Source organism: Thunnus albacares, chromosome 5, assembly GCF_914725855.1.
Source record: "Thunnus albacares chromosome 5, fThuAlb1.1, whole genome shotgun sequence".
NCBI lineage: Eukaryota > Metazoa > Chordata > Actinopteri > Scombriformes > Scombridae > Thunnus > Thunnus albacares.
This window is the reverse complement of record NC_058110.1, coordinates 1,011,303-1,029,355: the sequence shown is the minus strand read 5'-3', so window position 1 is coordinate 1,029,355 and position 18,053 is coordinate 1,011,303. Positions and strand designations below refer to the sequence as shown.

The 18,053-nt window shown below is 42.1% G+C and overlaps 1 protein-coding gene across 1 annotated transcript; it reads right to left on the bottom strand.

Moving 5' to 3' along the window:
• On the bottom strand, positions 1-16,846 carry LOC122983157 (histone-lysine N-methyltransferase SUV39H1-like). The gene is made up of 6 exons (XM_044352947.1): positions 16,741-16,846; positions 15,776-15,921; positions 10,877-11,536; positions 6,577-6,723; positions 4,246-4,375; positions 1-3,009 (listed from the first exon to the last, which is right to left on the bottom strand). Exons 1-6 carry the CDS (start codon positions 16,757-16,759, stop codon positions 2,876-2,878), a joined length of 1,236 nt encoding a protein of 411 aa, XP_044208882.1. The 5' UTR covers positions 16,760-16,846; the 3' UTR covers positions 1-2,875.
• Between the last annotated feature and the right edge of the window lie 1,207 nt (positions 16,847-18,053).

Here is an 18,053-nt window from a genome sequence, read left to right as displayed (position 1 = left end):
TTATCTTTATAACCATTTATTTACATTGTTTTTGTTCTTCACCTATAAGAAAATCACACTGATAAAAAACAAGCATTAATAACTAAAACATTTAAATATACACACTGTAAAACAATCAGCTATTTGACCACAAAATACAGACTGTATACAATCACTAGAGCGACCCAAAGTAGATAGACATTGTAATTATAGATCCCCCTCGACTCACATCACCATTAAAGGGCCAGTTCACCATAATCACAACTAAAAAGATCCACTTACCCTCTTGGTGTTGGGCCATGCAGATAGTTTGAGTTTTATCAGTTGAGTCTTGAGAAGTTGAGTCAGTTTTCATGGGAACCATTTCTTTGGTAGAAAGTAAGTGGGAAATAGTTTTTTTGTTGTAATCTGGGTGAACTGAGCCTTTAACCCAAACAGAGTTCCCCCCACAATGACACTGAAGTAGTATCCAGGTATGAAGCATGTCCAGAAAACTATTTTTTGTAATGTGCGGATGATCCTCCAGCTCTGTGGCTGGTAACGGGAGCACCGAGCACACAGACACACCCAGCGAGTCACTTCCTCACAGCACAGTTTGTCTGTAGGTGCAAGCTGACTGCATGGAAACCACATCTCTGGTAGATCTGCATGACATGTTGATTAGGAGTGGAAAGGCGGTCACAGCTCAACACTGACAAGTCAGAGGTGTTTGAAGACTAAAGACCTGAAGTGCCTGTCAGATCATCTGAAACCCTTCTGACGGCAGACTGTGGTTGGAGTGGTGGTGGTGGTGGTGGTGGTGGGGCGGGGGCTGTATCCAGTTTTGTGACTTTCAAATAGAAAGTGACAACCTGTCCACTTCACAGACTTCAGTCTCCATGTGATCAAGTGAATGCCACACAATGACTGTTGGAGGAGAGACTCAGAGTGTCGTCAGGACTACGAGGACACAGGAAGACCAAGAGTTGATGTAGAGAGATCAGGGAGGCAGTAAGGTGTGATGGCAGGTCCAGTGTGGACTCTGGACAACACATCTTAAAAACCGGTTCTGATTCATATTAAGACCTCAACGACCACACGAGTGACGAGACTGAAGGTAAAAGAAATAAAAGCACTATGAACCTCACAACTACAGAATCTCAATTTATTATTTTTGTTTACTTTTTTTTAGTGTTTTATAATTCAAGTCCAAATAAATACAAACGATAAACAACAAAACATAGAAAATCTCAGTTTAGAGAGAAACAGAATCATATTTGCTCTCAGACGGTTCGGGTCCATTGATGGTTGTTCAGAACTGGTTGTTAGGATGTGTTGTCCCTGTTTATAGAAACAGCTTTACTCAAAGGGGGGCGGGGGACAGGGGGGGACACCAGCAGTCATAGTGTTGCACTCGGCTGTTCACATGAAGAGTGACATAAATAGTTGCATTATGAATGATAAGGCTTGAGAGAGAAGACTGACTCCTGACTCCTCCCTCACCGCCACACAGCTGGCCAATCGCTGCGTGAGGAGGGCGTCAACGTCAGCTTGTCTGTTTTGGAGGGGGGGGGTGGGGGGGGGGGGTTAATGGGACAACCCTGCATTGTTTTGCTGAGCCTTCTGCGTTGGCTCCCCCGCTGACTCAGAGCACTGCCCCCATTCAGATGACTGGGGGGGGGGGTTGTGCGTTTGGGCAGCGGGGCTGCAGAGGCCTGTGGCAAGAAAACTGATCCAGAATGAAAAACGCAACCCGACATCACAGCCAGCGATCAGACTGATCAGAGCTGCCATGAGGACGAGGGGAGGACGTTCCCTTTTGTTTGATAACTTTAAAAGTAAAGTTAGACTTAACTGTCATTTAACGGAAAGAGACAAGAGAGAGAGAGAGAGAGAGAGAGAGAGAGAGAGAATCGAATGAGAGGAATAAAACGTTATTTTCTGATTGGTTCACAGTGATTACAAATAAACAACCTCACCCCCCTGCAGATGTGCGCCGCAGCGTCTGGTTTGGTCTGAACACGGCCAGAGTGGAAGCCTGCTCACTGACACAGTTTCTTTTCATCTCTATTATTTTCTACGAATGTGCCGACTGTTTGCCCAAAACCTTTCATGACAACTGTGTGATCATTTGTTGGAGAATTACTCTTCCATCAGTGTCCACGTTCTGTCACTCAGGCGTCGACATAACGATCTGTTCCTCAGAGTTGCCGCAACATGTAAAAATACGACTCCAATAATACTTTTAAAAAGTTCATGACAGTTTATAACGGACCTGACAGCAGCTGAATCCATCTCATCGTCCGCCGGGTGGATCAGACCAAACTCACACTGAACACCGTCACTGAATATCTACCTTGTACATTTAGTTTACCTGGTTTAATCCGTACGTGGCCTCCTGGATTCATGTAGATTATTAACACAGTGCAGTTGTTATAAGTTTCCAGTTTATTACATCGTCTCCCACCCGCAGTGACATCACTACAGCGCTCTGACGAGTCAAAACACACCAAAGACCCAAGTTGTAGTAAACTGCAATTATCACCCACATGTCAGGAAAAGTCTCGGGCAAATAACCAGCGACAGTAAAGGCTCAATGAAGAAGTAAACGGCCGTTCATTCATGTGCTGCACTCCGTATGGACGGGCTAATATACACGCTAGATCACTCTGCTATCATCTATCCTGAAATTTAAAATGGGACGGAGAAAGATATCTTAAAGCACTGATGCAGTGTTCAGTTGATGGGAAACCAAGAGGCTCTGCACTCTGTCGGAGTATGTTAGGTTGCAGTTTGTCATGTTCACATGTTGGACTTCAGCTTTCATGAAGTCAAGAAAAAGAAACATTTGTATAAAAATCTGTACAATTTTCCACATCTTTCCCCGGATGACTGTTCTGTTACCAGCGGTACCGTGTCAGAACAGGTATTTTCTACACGAGTCTGATCCACACCGGCACTCCACTCGAATCCTCTTCTTCGGAGAGCTGGGGAGTCCCGCTAAACTGAAACTGGAGTCCATTTTGGTGCTTTCTGTGTCGACTGGATCAACTGGAAACAAACAAAAGTCAGGTTGGCGAGTTATTTTCCATCTCATATTCTCAGTTTGAACCTCTAAACGTTCAGCTGACTATTGACCCTGCAGAGTAAACTAACGACGCTTCGGTCCTCAGACCTTCATCAGTAAAGATTCATATGAACAAAGAGCAGCGGGATGATATACATGTAGATGTAAAACATAGACAGAAGGCTTCGGTAGCAGCCAGCGGCCACCAGGACAAACTCTAGAAAGAGTCTAGCTTTGTTGATGTGTCCAGTCCAGCAGCCTGTGCGGCCCACTGTGGTTCTGTGTGGTTCATGTCTCTGCAGCTCCAAACACCCGTTTAGATTGTGTGGAAGCAGCCAAACACAGTTCAGGACACCGAGGGATCCAGCAGTGGACTGTTGCTGACTCACCTTATATGAAGGACTTAAAGGTTGCTCAGATCTAGAAAAACCGAAGCATCCACTTCAAGTAGTTCTGCATTTAGCAGATTTACCCAGATTCAGAACCACAGCCCTCTAGAGACCAGTGAAACCAGTCTGGTGGTTTTCACTGGACTTAGCTTACAGTCACACATCGGTAGAAGATTAAAGACTGACAGCTTACATGTAGAAAACAACAATCAAATCTTGATATTTTGAAAACTGATATTTTGATCATCATGCCGCCAAGAAAAACTTGTTGATAAACCGGTGACCACAATGGAACCAGGTCTGTGAGGAAGCAGAGGTATGTGGATTACAGAGAGAAAGGCTTGATGGAGGTTCTTGGGATGAAACTACAGATGTTTCCTGACCTGATGACAGACGTTACAACAAAAGGGCTCAATTCTCACATTGTTCTAAAACACAACCAAAGACCTGCAACTTAAAAAAAATCATGTTTCAATCTGCAAACACACATCGATTAAATCATGAATTGACCCCAAACCTGAAAAAAAAAGAAAGAAAAATATCTAAATTTCAGGGCTGAGAATCTGGAAAAGAATGAAAGAGCTTCTTTCCTGAAGGACGTCGTCGTCAAAGACCGACAGATGTTTAAATGCAAAACATTAATCCTGCAGTTCAGCAGGATTTTCCATGAGTCTAGACATCATCTCCAAAGATCTTTCATAGTTAAAACTGATACTTTTTAAGACATTTTCTGGCCTTAAATCTTAAAAACCTAATTTAAAACCTTTTAAAGACCTTTTGAGGGATCTGCGGACGTCCTGGTTTAAATCTGCTGAGTCAGACGTCACTTACTTTGCATCTTGTAGTCGAAGGTGAGCTCCTCTCCCACCTGGATGGCTCGTGTTGAAAACAAAGCGATTCTCGGGAGCCTCTCGTCAATGTTGTCGATGAACACGTTGAATACCTGCAGGTTGGGGTTACACTGCAAAAAGAGCAAAACCAGGTGTGAGGAACTGTTGAACCAGTCTGACTCAATAAACTGCATCATGATCACTGAACATTTATTCTACAGATGTACATACAGCTAGATTATTAAAGATAAACAATCTTCCCATCAATCAGGATTTTTATCTGAATGATCCAGTATCGATTCTCTTTGCATATCGGCCGTCTCTTAGTAAACTAAACGTTGTGTGTATTCAGTGGTTACTTCTTGTAGACCTGCGTTAAATGAGAAGCTTTAGTGTCGTTAGCGGTATCGGTTGTCCTGCTCCAGACAGAGGCAGCAGGAAAACATTATCAGTTATGACTATAACAAACAAGATTTGCAGATTATTTCTCTCATATCAGAAAACATTAGTTGTGATGGTGACATCACATCTGTCCGGCCAGTCATGATCAACAGCAGGAACTAAAGCAGAACCCGGGACTGTGGTTACATTATGTTTCCTGCGGGGGAACTGGGCTCCTCCAGAACTGGTGTTGATGACAAGTTCTGAGGTGTGTTTGAAATCACATCCTAACATACTGCCTCCTACATTCTCAAACAGTATGTGCTGCATACTGCGTACTGAATGAACGATGAAGTATGCCTTCACTAGCAGACTGTTTACACTGAAGTATGCAGCCAAATATCCCAGAATGCATTTCACACCAACCGGCAGCAATAGCGGAGATTTTAAAGCAGGTTAAAAGCTGTTGTAATTTTCGTTTTTTCAGGTGAGAAAGTAACCATATAGATTAACAATGTGTGGTCAGTTTTTGGAGATGTGAGGAGCCGCTGGTCGGGACCAGCCGGTCATCTCAGCTGTTCGCAGCCCAACTCCTGCGTCATCACCGGGAAGAACATGATCCATGAACTGATCTGTGCAGCTCTCTGGTGATTCACCGCTGGCTCTAATGTCTCCGCAGCATTTAGATATATGATATAATTCCTTTTGGAAGATAAATGTTGGTCAACAGATGAAATCTAACAGTTGCAGCTGCAACATTAGTTTGACTGTAAAGTGAAGCTTCGTGTTTTTACTGGACAGAACAGCAGCGCTGCCTCTGCGGCTCTACAGACTGTCACCACATTTCAATAAATATAAATTAATAAAATGAACAGATCAGTCTATATTACATTTCGTTTTATTTTATTAAGCTACATAACAGTTTGGATTTTTATTCCAGTCCATTACAGACTGAATAACATCATTTACTGCAGCTCTCTTGTTAGTGGAGCTTTGAGTTGAGATTATTTTATCTCAGTACAGTCAGATACGTAACCATGGGAACATGATTTCAGGTGGGGGTCCAGGGTTACCGACTATTAACCCCCCCACAAAAGTCGGGGTTAACTCGGTGTAACTTCATTGATTATTTAAATATCCAGACACACCGACAGGTTCGGTCAGGATCTAATATTAAGGTTCATACAAGCAGCCGTCCTTCTGATAATTCCCTGAGCTCCATCAGAACTGTCTAAAAATATTATTTCACAAACTAAAAGATTAATTCTCTTTCCCCGGAGAGTTTGTTTTGTTTGTTTGTTTTTTGTTCTGTTTCACTTTACATTCAGATAAACTAATGTGGCAGCTACAATTTATCTTCCCAAAGGATTTATATCATGTAACAAAGAGCTGCAACGATCAGTTCATGGATCATGTTCTCCTGAAGATGACGACGGACGTTGACCGTCTGATCATCTCAGGAGTCGGGCTGCTAGCAGCTGAGATGAGCGGCTGGTCCCGGCCAGCGGCGGCTCACATTATTGACCAGGCGTTATTTGGATAACTTGACCCCATATTGTGAATCTAAATGGTTACTTTCTCTCCTCAGGAAAAAAATATTAAAACTTAATAAAGTGGCATATTAACAGTCCTATTACAATTACACCAAAACTACACCTTGAAGCTTTTAGCCTGGCTCATCTCCTCCGTTGCGTAGTCTGAAGAGACGCAATGCATTGTGGGGCAGTTGAGTACCTCCAGTAAGCTCACGCCACATACTCAGAAATTCTTGCTAATGTAGAATACATCCGGGTATTTCTCACATACACAAAATCCACAAACTATGCAGTTGGAACACACTTAGTATGAATAGTACGTTAGTCTGTGGTTTCGAACACGACCCCGGTGTCGGGACACGGCGCTGCGACCCTTCAACCTCCTGCAGGTCTCTACACAGTTTAACAACACTCACACTGTGGTTGACAAAGTGAGAGATGTTGCCTTGATGTGCTGCATCCACCGTGTACACGTCCTCCACATAGTCCAGATCAAACAGGTACGTGGAGCCTTGGCGGTCGTAGACGTGGCCCCTCCTCTCTGCTTCATCTGTCGTGATGATCTGAAGGAAACAGTTCAAACAGGAAAGTACTGAAAATGTTCATATATTTTCATATTTTGTCATTTTGGATTCAACACAACAACTGAAACCTGATGTGTAGTAACAGTATCAGTGTTATTAAACCCAAACATGGACGTTAAGTGACTAGAAAACTAGAATTAATCCTTTAAAACTTACTTTAAGTCACTGGGTTCACTTCTTGTTGACAGTGTAATTTTGAACATATTGGATCAAATTACATTAAAAGGGTGTTTCTAATATTAATCTCATCATTTAAAGTGTATTCAGTCTCTTTCACTTGTTTCACATTTTGTTATGTTGCAGCCTTTTACTAAAATCATTTAAATTCATTTTTCTCTCATCAATCTACACTCAATTACCCCATAACGACGACGCAAACAACAGGATTTTAGAAAACTGAAATATCACATTTACTATAACAATAATAATATAAATGATCATCTTTCAGATGTTTCTACACCTTGACTGGTGTCCACCTGTGTTAAATCCAATTGATTGGACAGATTTGGAAAGGAAAACACCTGCTACACACGTCTCACAGCTGACGATACATATCAGAGCAGAAACCAAGTCATGACGTGGAAGGAAGTGTCCGCAGAGCTCAGAGACGGGGTTGAGTCGAGGTACATATCTGATGAAGACTACAAACATTTCTGCTGCATTGAAGGTTCAGCTCCACTCAGCCGCCTCCATAATACTTAAAGGGAAGAAGTTTGGAACAACCAGGACTCTTCATACAGATCGGTTCAACATATCAAACAAGTAAATAAATAAAATCAATCAATTCATAAATTTAATCAAAATTGCTGGAACCTTCAATAGTAAATAAGCCGTAACATTATCATATAAATAAACAGGTTACCCAGAGACGGACTTCAGTCTGACTGGTTTTATATGAAATAACTGTCAGTCCTGATCTACATGGTGGAGTGATGTTAATCCAGCTGTTGGAATACTGTCGCTCCAACTTACTGCCACCACTAAAATGCATTTACACTCAGAGCAGAGTGTCGTTTATATAGTTCATCACTAACATGTTGATGTGGTTGGAAACATGTGATTAGCGTCCTGCTAGTCCTGGATGTTAGCATCGTAGCGCTGCTCTCTGCCGTCCGACACTCAGCTCGCAGCCTGCATTAAGCGAGCAGCTGCTTCTGTTCAAGATGCTAGTTTAGCGTTAGCGTTAGCCTCAGATAGCTAAACTGGACATCAGCCAAACATCGACTCCGTGGAATTTCAGATCGAGGAACACTGTGACTTTTTTCTTCCTTGTTTGTTTTACAGTTTGTGCGTCGCTGAACCAAACACTCCTGTAACCACCTTGATGAACGAGGCTCCACCTGGTGGCCCAACCGCATACTGCAGTTAATCCACAGAGCATTTCCTGACAGTTACACTGCTCGTCTCTCATCTTCTGTATTATCAGTTAATATGTTAGTGGTTAAATTATTAACAGCAAGTGATTTATCATTGATCTCCCTACACAACATCATCTAACTTCAAACAAAACATCCATTTCAGCTGAAACATTATCTCATGAAATGAACCAAACACTGATTATTTGTATTGAACAATACAGACAATTGTGAATTATGACTAATATCTATCTCACATATTCATTCATTAAAACACTTTTGGGGTTTTTGTTTGCTAAAACAGGAAGATCAAAGTAAGATGATAAGGCTCCACGTCATATCAGTCATGACCGACAAACTAGATAATGTAATTAGATTGATAAGAGCTGCAACTAAGAATTATTATTATTAGAAATGTTCCTAGAGCTCAAGTTGACATCATCAAATGTCTTTTTGTCCAAGCAAACGTCCTCAACAGTGATGTTTAATTTACTGTGAAGGCCTTTACACTCTGGGGACATGATGAAGAAACGACATGATGAAGAAACGACATGATGAAGAAACGACATGATGAAGAAACGACATGATGAAGAAACGACATGATGAAGAAACGACATGATGAACACTTCGCATCAAAACTGTTCAAACTGACGGTGAAACAAATTTGTGACAGAAACACAAATTTTCAAAAGAATTTCACAGAGAATCTGAACGCAGGTCAGGATATAACACTCTCCTCTTCTTTTGTTGAGTGAGGAAGAGGAGGAAAGATCATCATCATCATGCAGTGATGATGATGATGATGATGATGATGATGATGATGATGATGATGATGATATCCGACCTGCGTTCAGCGTCTCTGTCAGCCGCACAAACTGCTTCACCAGCTGATTGACGGCACAAATTTACTGAACCAGTAAATGCAGCGTTAGCATTTATAAATACGTGATGATGATGATGATGATGATGATGCATGAATCAATATATTGATTGACTGATTTCTCTGATTGTGCAGCCTTCCTGTCTGCAGGCGAGCTCAGACAGACAGACTGATCAATCAGTGTCGACACCGTCGATACATTGTGACATCAGCGCCCTCGCAGGCCTTCATCATGAACAGTAAACAGCTGTCTGTGCAGATTACATCACTTTGTTATTAAAATAATATTTCTCTCATTTCAGAAGCTGGAATCAACATTTTTGCTCTAAAATGACTGAACAGAATAGTTGCAGATCCGTGTTTTGTCATTCGACTATCAGATTAATCAATAATCACTTCAGTGATAGATTTAATGAACATTTTATCTCCATCAGCAGGATGATTGAGCCTTAAAGCTCGTACTCAACATTGTTAACATCCCGACGAGGCTGACAGCTGCAGTGAGCGGAGCTGGTGATGGTCGTTAAGACTTCAACAGTAAAATAAGTTTAAAAGTCTGTCAGTGATGCAGCCTGAGAGAGAACAGACTGGACTGATTATCGTCTGTGATACCTGATATAACGGCTACAGGAGTCTCATGTTTTAATGCTGTTGTTCATCGTTTGTGATGTGAAAACGTCAGAAATAAAAAGTTTGCATCCTGGTTTCAGTTCAGTTATAAAACGCACCGCGGAGCGTCTCTCCTGCCGGATACACCAACCGAGTGACATCATGAGTCAGATTTTGGTAGAAAACTAACAACAAAGTCTCTCCTCTGTTGCCACGAGTGACCGATAGGATCCAGATGTGTCAGCAAAGACATTTTGTTTGTGTCCATCTTGAATTGTTTAATAAAGCTTGAGAGGAGATTTGAATTTCATGAAACTTGCAAAACAAAACTAAGTGAAATGAAACCATCTCACTTAGCTTTACTATTCTTTCATTTATCCTGCGGTCAACTGAAGATAATACGACTGTTTTCAGTTAACATATTTAAACTGAAGCGGAGATCAGGAGTAGCTTGTAGCGTGTGCACGTTCACGCGAAGGGGAAACTTCTACGACACCTGCTGCTGTCGGCGCTGCTGGCCGGAGAGTCAACTGGACGGTAGAGGAGGAGACGCAGAGACGCAGAGACGCTGGTACACGTCTGTTTAAACAGGAGTTTAATCAGCTGCGCTGCATTTAACAGCGGAGCTGAGAGCGTCAGAGCGTCAGAGCTCGGAGCAGAAACACCGTCAGTAAGTCTGCGTCGCTGCTGTTCTCCATGTTGGTTTATTACATCACTGAAAACTGGTGGTGTACTTTCAGTTAAGGGCTCGGTATCAACCTGTATGAATGAGTGAATTTATCAAACATTTGATGACTTTGATGATTTGTACTAGAGCCCGATTGATATATCGGTCAGCCGATATTATCGGCCGATATCAGCTGATCACAGATATCAGTATCAACGTCGCCTGATATGCACCGTGATACTTCTTCAGTTTTTTAAAGTTGTAAAGTCAGTATTTTATGTTTATTTGATCCTTTTGCTTAATTCAAATGTAATATATATGTACATGTTTTTATATGTGTTGAGTGTTTTTTATTTATAGTTATTTATAATCATTAATTCTCAGTGAAGTTTACTGTTTCAGTGCCGTGAGGTCATTTTATATAATAAAGTTTACAGTTAAACTGTAATATGATATAAATAATAAAACATGATATCATTACAGAGAAATGTTTGTTTATATTCTGTATGTATCAGATTATCAGCTGTTATATCGATTCCATAATGTCTTTACTTCCTAGTATCATATCAGTCCCAAAAGCCTGGTACTGGTCGAGGTCTAACTAGTGCCGGCTGGTCTTACCTCGCCCACGTACTCCATGACGAATGTGTTCTTCTTGATATGCTGCAGCGTGCGGACGCCCCATCCCCGGCCGTTCTCTGTCTTAAAGATGCACAGGTCGAACTGGATGCCTTTCTGCACCACTCTGTTGGGACAGTCGGGGTCACAGCTGCACTGGGAGTTACACTCATATATGGGCTGTCCCGGTCGGATCCGGACCTGGCCCCGGTCGTTGTAGGCCATGCGGTGCAGAGAGGCCCCGGGGCAGCAGCCGTTCACTGGCTCCTCAAAACAGTTCTTACACTCACAACCCACCGCCATCTCATCTAATACGATGCCCTGGCCCACTTTGTAATTGTTGATGTAGGTGAAGTTTTTCGGTGGGCCCTCAAGGTCCACGTCGTTCTGGACAAAGATGCGACCGGGGTGGTTGCGAGTGTAGTTTAAATGGGCCTCCCAGCGCTGCAGACTCAGACGGAGTTTGGCTTTCTGAATCAGGAAGAACGACACTTCCTTGTCCAGCTTTTTAGGGATGCTGCGTCTCTTGTGGCGCCTCAGCTCCTTTTCCAGATCCATGTGGAACTGCTTCATCAGTTTGGGGCATTTGAGGTTCCTCCTGGGTTCCCAGGTGTTGTCTGACTCTGGGAAGCCCCTCCATTTGACCAGGTAGAATTCCTCCTCCTGAAACACACAACAACTTCAATATGAGCGGAAGATTGGATTCTTTCTGATCCCTTACAGTGTTTCCCCTAGGACTTCTTTCAGGGGGGGGTGGACCCCCAGACCCCCAGAAACTACTAGTGTTGTAGGTAGGGATGGGCGCCCTATCGTTAGGGTTTTATTGATACTCCTACTATTAGGGGTGTGTGATCTGATGATGTTAGATCGTGAATGATTAAAATGTCTCCACAGTCTGACTCTACAGAGATAGTTAGATAGATATTGGGCCACAGCGCACAACGAATCAGTCCAGCTCCTTGACGGAGCGCAGTCTGCTCGCAGGAAGCTGACGGCTAACAGCACCGACCAGCGAGTACCTCGTATTACATCTTAAATCTGCTGGAGACAATGACCCTAAGACGAGGACGTCAGCTCTGCATGGTTCACATCAGGAGACCAAACTCTTTGTTTTTAACGGTAAACGTCGAGCATCATGACGTCGCCAGCTCACCGGTTAGCGCGCAGGTTTGATTCTTGGTAGCGTGTTTTATGAAATCTACGGCGGTTTTAATGCACATCATGTTAAACTGACAGCTGGGCTGCAGGTAAACGCCACCGTTTAGCGGTTCGCTCACCTGCTGACTGGTAGCAGTGACTTCTGTCATGATGATGTCAGCTCTGGTGTTCTGTGTAGAGCAACAACAGTAACGTTTACGACGGCAGAGTCACAGTATAAACTCAGTAATGTCTCACTGGAAACGTCAATAACTAATCAATATTCCTGCTGATGTCAGTCAAAAACCAGCAGGACGACCACCGAAGTTACACCAAAATGTAAATATACTGCAGCTTCTTAAACTTTTAGAAACTGTTGCAGTTTTGAGGGGCGTCTCTAGTCGCTAGGCGGCCGTGTCACGCATACTTGGCGTCAACAGTGTTGTCATAGCAGCGTACAATTAAGCAGTTATTGGTATCGGTGTATCGGTGCACTCCCGCTATCCTGCAAGTATCAGTTATATTTGTTTTTATTGGTTGCTTTCAAGAGGGGCGGGGGGGTCCTGTTGGCGGGGAGGCAAAGGTAGAAGAAACAAACATCCATCTTTTATCATGTCTGAAGTGTTCCTGCACGTCAGCCTTATTATTAAAGAATATTACACTGATACAAACGACTTGTACTTGTTTGATCCTCTAATGAATTCAGTTTAAGTCATTTTATGTGTTGTTGTGTTGTTGTTGTGTTGTTGTTGTGTTGTTGTTGTGTTGTTGTGTTGTTATTGTACTCCAAACAGTTGCAGCTCTGCCTGTCAGACAGTCTGTTAGGGTGAAGCCTCACCCAGTCTTATCTGAACTTATCTGTGTGTGCCTGTTGAGAGTTTCTACCCCGGACATGTTCATCAGTTCAGTTTCCTTTAGAAAAACCTCAAGATGAAGCACGAATTAATCTGCACTGAGCAACAGGAACTATAGGAGAGTTGATACTACAGCAGCATGTGTGGTTACGTTTATAACTCAAAGTGAAATGCCACCAGTTCTCCACCTCAGCGTCTGTTTCCAGGTGTTCTACATGAGAAAAGTCGTATTAAGTCTGTGTGAAATCTGATAACAGTGTTTCCCCGGTAACAGTACAAAAAACATGTTTTTAAATGACAAAAATAACGTCAAATATCCATTCATTCAGAAATCAGTAACATTTGGGAGCGCTGTTTCGAAACATGAGATAACGTCTGTGTCGTTGCCATGGAAACTCCTTTTAAGGAATAAGGCAGTACCGGCGAGTGAGCGAGCGTCAGAAAAGTGACGGTGAATGTGAGCAGAGCAGAGGAGAAGGTCAGCAGTAAGGCCGTATTCACACCAAATCTCTCTCTCGCTCGCTCAATCACTGCTTCTCTCTCTCTCTCTCGACATTGCGTAATATGTTTGCATAGCGGGTGGGAAAGAGCGAGCGACAGAGAAGTGACCATGGATGACGGTGAATGCGAGCGGAGCAGCAGGAAGTTGTCAGTGTGTCAGTTAATAAACGCTGCAGCTTCTCAAGACCAAGAAAAGTCTCGTCTGTTATTCTGCTAAGTTCTGGAAAAGTGAAGGCGGTTAGCTCCAAAGTTAGCAACAATGGGTTAGTCTAACCTGAAGATGCTAAACAGAGAAATAGAAAACAGAGAAATGTGTGTCCTGTTACATCCAACAATCCCCCCAAAAACACACCCAGACCTCTGACCTCCCTGTTGGTGGTGGAGTTGTGAGTAAAGCAGGCAAAGAATTAAAAAAACAACATCTGCTTCTCCTAAATCAACTTGGATCATTTCTTTGTGTCGTGAGTCTGACGATTGTTGTTGAGTTGTGATGTGAGAGGGGTCACTGGGTCTGGGCCCGTTCTGTAATCAACAATCACCTGAATGTTACTGAACATAGAGACTCGAGGCTCTCCTGGATAATCTAACAGTCCTACAGATTTATATTCTGACCACAAGTTTACATTATTCACACTTAGTTTCTGAGAGATCACATTTTATCTGTGATTTTAGCAGACAGCATAGAAAACAACAACACCCAGGAGCCTCCGCTGCCGTTGCTATGGAGAAGAAGCCCTGGACGCGAATCGGAGAGAAATTAATGCAAAGTTCTTTGTCGCTGAAGTTGTAAATTGAAAGTGAACAGATTCACTCTTTAGTTCACGCTCGCAGCACACGTGAATTCATTTTAAGCTCGTTAACTGGCTGTTTCTTACTGAAATGTACTTTAGGAGTCACAGTTAAAATCTACCCTGAAAGTTTTAGGTCCACAGTCTTTTACCTTCAACATGTTATTAATGAACACAGTTGTTCATCTGTTGTACAGATGATTTAACCGGTAGAGTTTCATGTTGATTCGAGCCGTAGCGGTGAGTTGTAACGTTGTCTATGAAGAAAATAAACTTTCAGAATCAGACAAACTGATGCTACAATCGCTAGATTTCATCTGTGAGACCAACATTTGTCTCCCAAAAGGAATTACATCATATCAAAACCCTACAAAGACATTAGAGCCAGCAGTAAATACCCACAGATCAGTTCATCAGATCATTTTCTCCCTCTGGCTGGTCTCACCGGGCCAGCGGCTCCTCACATCTCCGAAAACGTCACAACAGATTTATTTGGATAAACTGAACACATATTGGTCATCTATTTACTTTAAAGCTTAATAAAGTGACACATTAACAATCCTACAGCGAAGCTTCCAACAGCTTTTAGTTTTAAAATCTACGCTTGGTCGATGGTCTCTTCCCTTCCGCTACGCAGCCATGATGGTGACCACTGAGGGTGACGAGTGTCCAGCGTTATGAGTCCACCATCCGGGGACTCATAGTGCCCTACATTTGCCAGACTTGTCAGTGTGAACGCACTAATGCACTCAAAATGGCAAATATAAGAACGGTCTGATTAAACCAGAAATATTAAGGAACTGATGTCACTGAATATCTGACAGTATATTCATTAATTAATTCATTAATTAATTCATTAATCACTCGACCTGATTATGTGGAACAATATTAAATGATTGTGTTACAGAAACAGTATTACATCAGTATTTCAAACAAACATACTCTGTTTTTTTGTGGTCATAACAGTGTTTGTCTGTGTACAGTCACATCCATGCTCTGGTTTCCAGTCAGACCAGTCACACCTCCCCCAGCCTGGATGTGACATCAGACTGTCACACTGTGACGTTCAGGATCAAGACTTCCTGGTTCAGGAGGTGTAGTATATAGATAGTATCTGTTGTGGTTGATCTTTTAAATCCTGTCTGGCTGATGATGTTAATTACATTTTCTTTTACTATAATAACAATAACATGTCATTTCAAACAGACTGCGTCGAACATGGCGGTCACACTCAGCATCATCACCGTCAGGCCTCACCGAGACTTCTGGTACAATAATACTTGTATTATATTTAGATTGATCTTTAATAGATGTCTGACACTACATGTCAAAATGAGATTATTATTTTTTTTAATTTAGAAAAACACTTGTTTAATGTGTTGGAATCTAATATAAAAGTTTTGCAATAATCAAAGCAAAACTTCTGCTTTTTAATTTGTAATCAGTGTCGGATTATTTTTGACTCTGTCATTTATGATGCTGATTGTTTTACTTGCTGTAATAACGAGGATTTGGCACTAAACTGTCGCATCGCTGTGCAGTGTGATGGCCATGTGACGCACTCTGTAACAGTCTGAAGCGAGCTGTCAGTTAACAGTCGTGTGATAATAGTGAAACCTCACCTTGGTCTTCTTGTAGTCACAGAGGAACTCCACCTCGTACTCGTTGACGTTGGCTCTGCTGACCCCCAGCTGTTTACAATGCAGCCTCTCTCTGCGACACAGGGCTTCAAGATCATCCCAGGACAGCTTACAGGGCACACTGCAATCTGACACAGCATCTCCCTTTAACTACTGTTACATGAACTGACGCTTCACCAAACTCCCTTCAAAAGTCAGCCGACACAAACCGCCACGGCTCACTGCTCAAAGTGCAAAGCAACATACCGCTATTTCAATAGGTACTGAAACTGTCTGGATGCATGGGTAAATACGGCATACATGCACCGCCATGTGGAGCTTTTTATCTCAATAAAATCTACTTTTTATTTGATAACTCTTTCGCTTTCTACCGCCAAACACGGCGGCGGAGGACGGCAGTGACACAGCGCGTTACTTTGCATTATGTTTTAAAAGAAGGTGACTGACAAGTTGTCCTGATAGCGGTTGTATGGGATTAGACACATACTCATCATGGAAACACCAAACATTAATCAGGAAACACATTTAATGCCATTAGGGACATTTACGTGGCGCGGCATGGCGCGTGAAGCTTGCAGAGTAGTTTTGCCCGCTAAACCGCAGCAGACTGCTCACACAACGCAAACTGCACAAATAGCACAACAAACTCTTCAGTTAATGGTTCCTAAAATAAATAACACATTTCTGAACTTAATGACGGTAACTCTGAGTTCATACGCTGAGACAGAGGCCGCATTGAGCTGCACGAGCACTGTAACGTTAGACCACTAACTTCCCAGAGTCTCCGTGATACAACGTTAGGTTAACGCACAACGTCACGTCAACTCAATGAGGAAAGAGTGCACGTTCCGTGTCTTTAAAGGGTTTACATTTACACTAAACCACACAACAAGAGTGGATAACTGTACAATGGAATATAAAATCAATTATCGTCCTTCATGAGTTACCTTTTAAAATTTCCGCCATGTTTTCCGCACAGCCGCCAAAATAGCAGAAACTACATTGGTGGGAAGGATCCTGCAGCAGAGTAGACTTTAGCGGCTGCTGATTGGATGAGCGTAATCTGTCTGCCCTCTCATTGGTGCAGGTAGTCACGTGGGGTTTGGGTAGGAAGTCAACACGAAGCCTTTGAATTCTCTGTCAAGTTAGGGAGTCTGTGTACAGGACAGTCCGCCTGCTGTTTGTTGTGGAGCGAAACATTTTACCATTTAACAACAAAAAGCTCCAAAAAATAATCTATGGAACTAAACTGGACGGGTCCGTTTGGGTTTCCAGCGCATCTACAAAACCATCAGACCTGCGGAAGATTAAAAAAATGAAAACTTTGTTCCCACAGGTGAAAACAACAGTCATCCTTGTGTTAGATGTCGGCCAATGAATGAATGAATGAAAAGGTGAAATGCTGAGGTCAAAGAGGAGACTGAAAACTCCAGGAAGGCAGGCAGTTTATTATAGACTCCATCCTCAATTAACAATAAAATGATTAATGATAAAATAAATAAAATTCAAGACTTTTACAACAACACTTGACTGCTTTCATGTAGGATTTGAATGCAGGACTTTTACTTCTTATGGAGTATTTTTACATTGTCATATTATTCCTTTCACTTAAAGTCCCCCATGACCAAGGTACATTTGAACTGTTTCTTCAATACAACAACACTGGCAGAAACCAGAAAGAAGTTGTTTTTTTCCTTTGGGCAATAAACACAAATTCAGCTCGATTTGTTGTTTTCCGTTCTTACTGACAAAACAAATTTATCACTCAATGTTTCATTTTAATTGTTGGATGGGCCCCTAGCTCCTGACAGCTATGATGATTATAATTAAATAATAATTTATTATTACGCTCTTACTGAGAAGTGCTGCACATAATTTTGTTTTATGACCTACAATGACAATGAAAATGTTTTCATATCAAATAAACAAGCTGTCGTTCATTTTCAAATGTTCTGTTGGTGCATAAAGTAATGCAACAGTGTTTTATTGTATTACGTGTTCATGTGCAGCTGAGTGACCACAAGGCATTATGTCTGTCAATGAAAACACTTTAGTTTTCCTCAGGACGTACTGTGGTCAGTAAAGTCAATAATTCCATAATTAGAAAGATCAGTGGTGTAAAACCAACAGCAAACACACCAAAAGTAGTTACAAAAAATGACCAGCAGGTGTCGCACTGTGTGAACCTCCTCATCAATAGGTTTGTACACTCGATGTCTCAAAAATAAATAAAAATGTGGAGATGTTGACAGCTAGACAA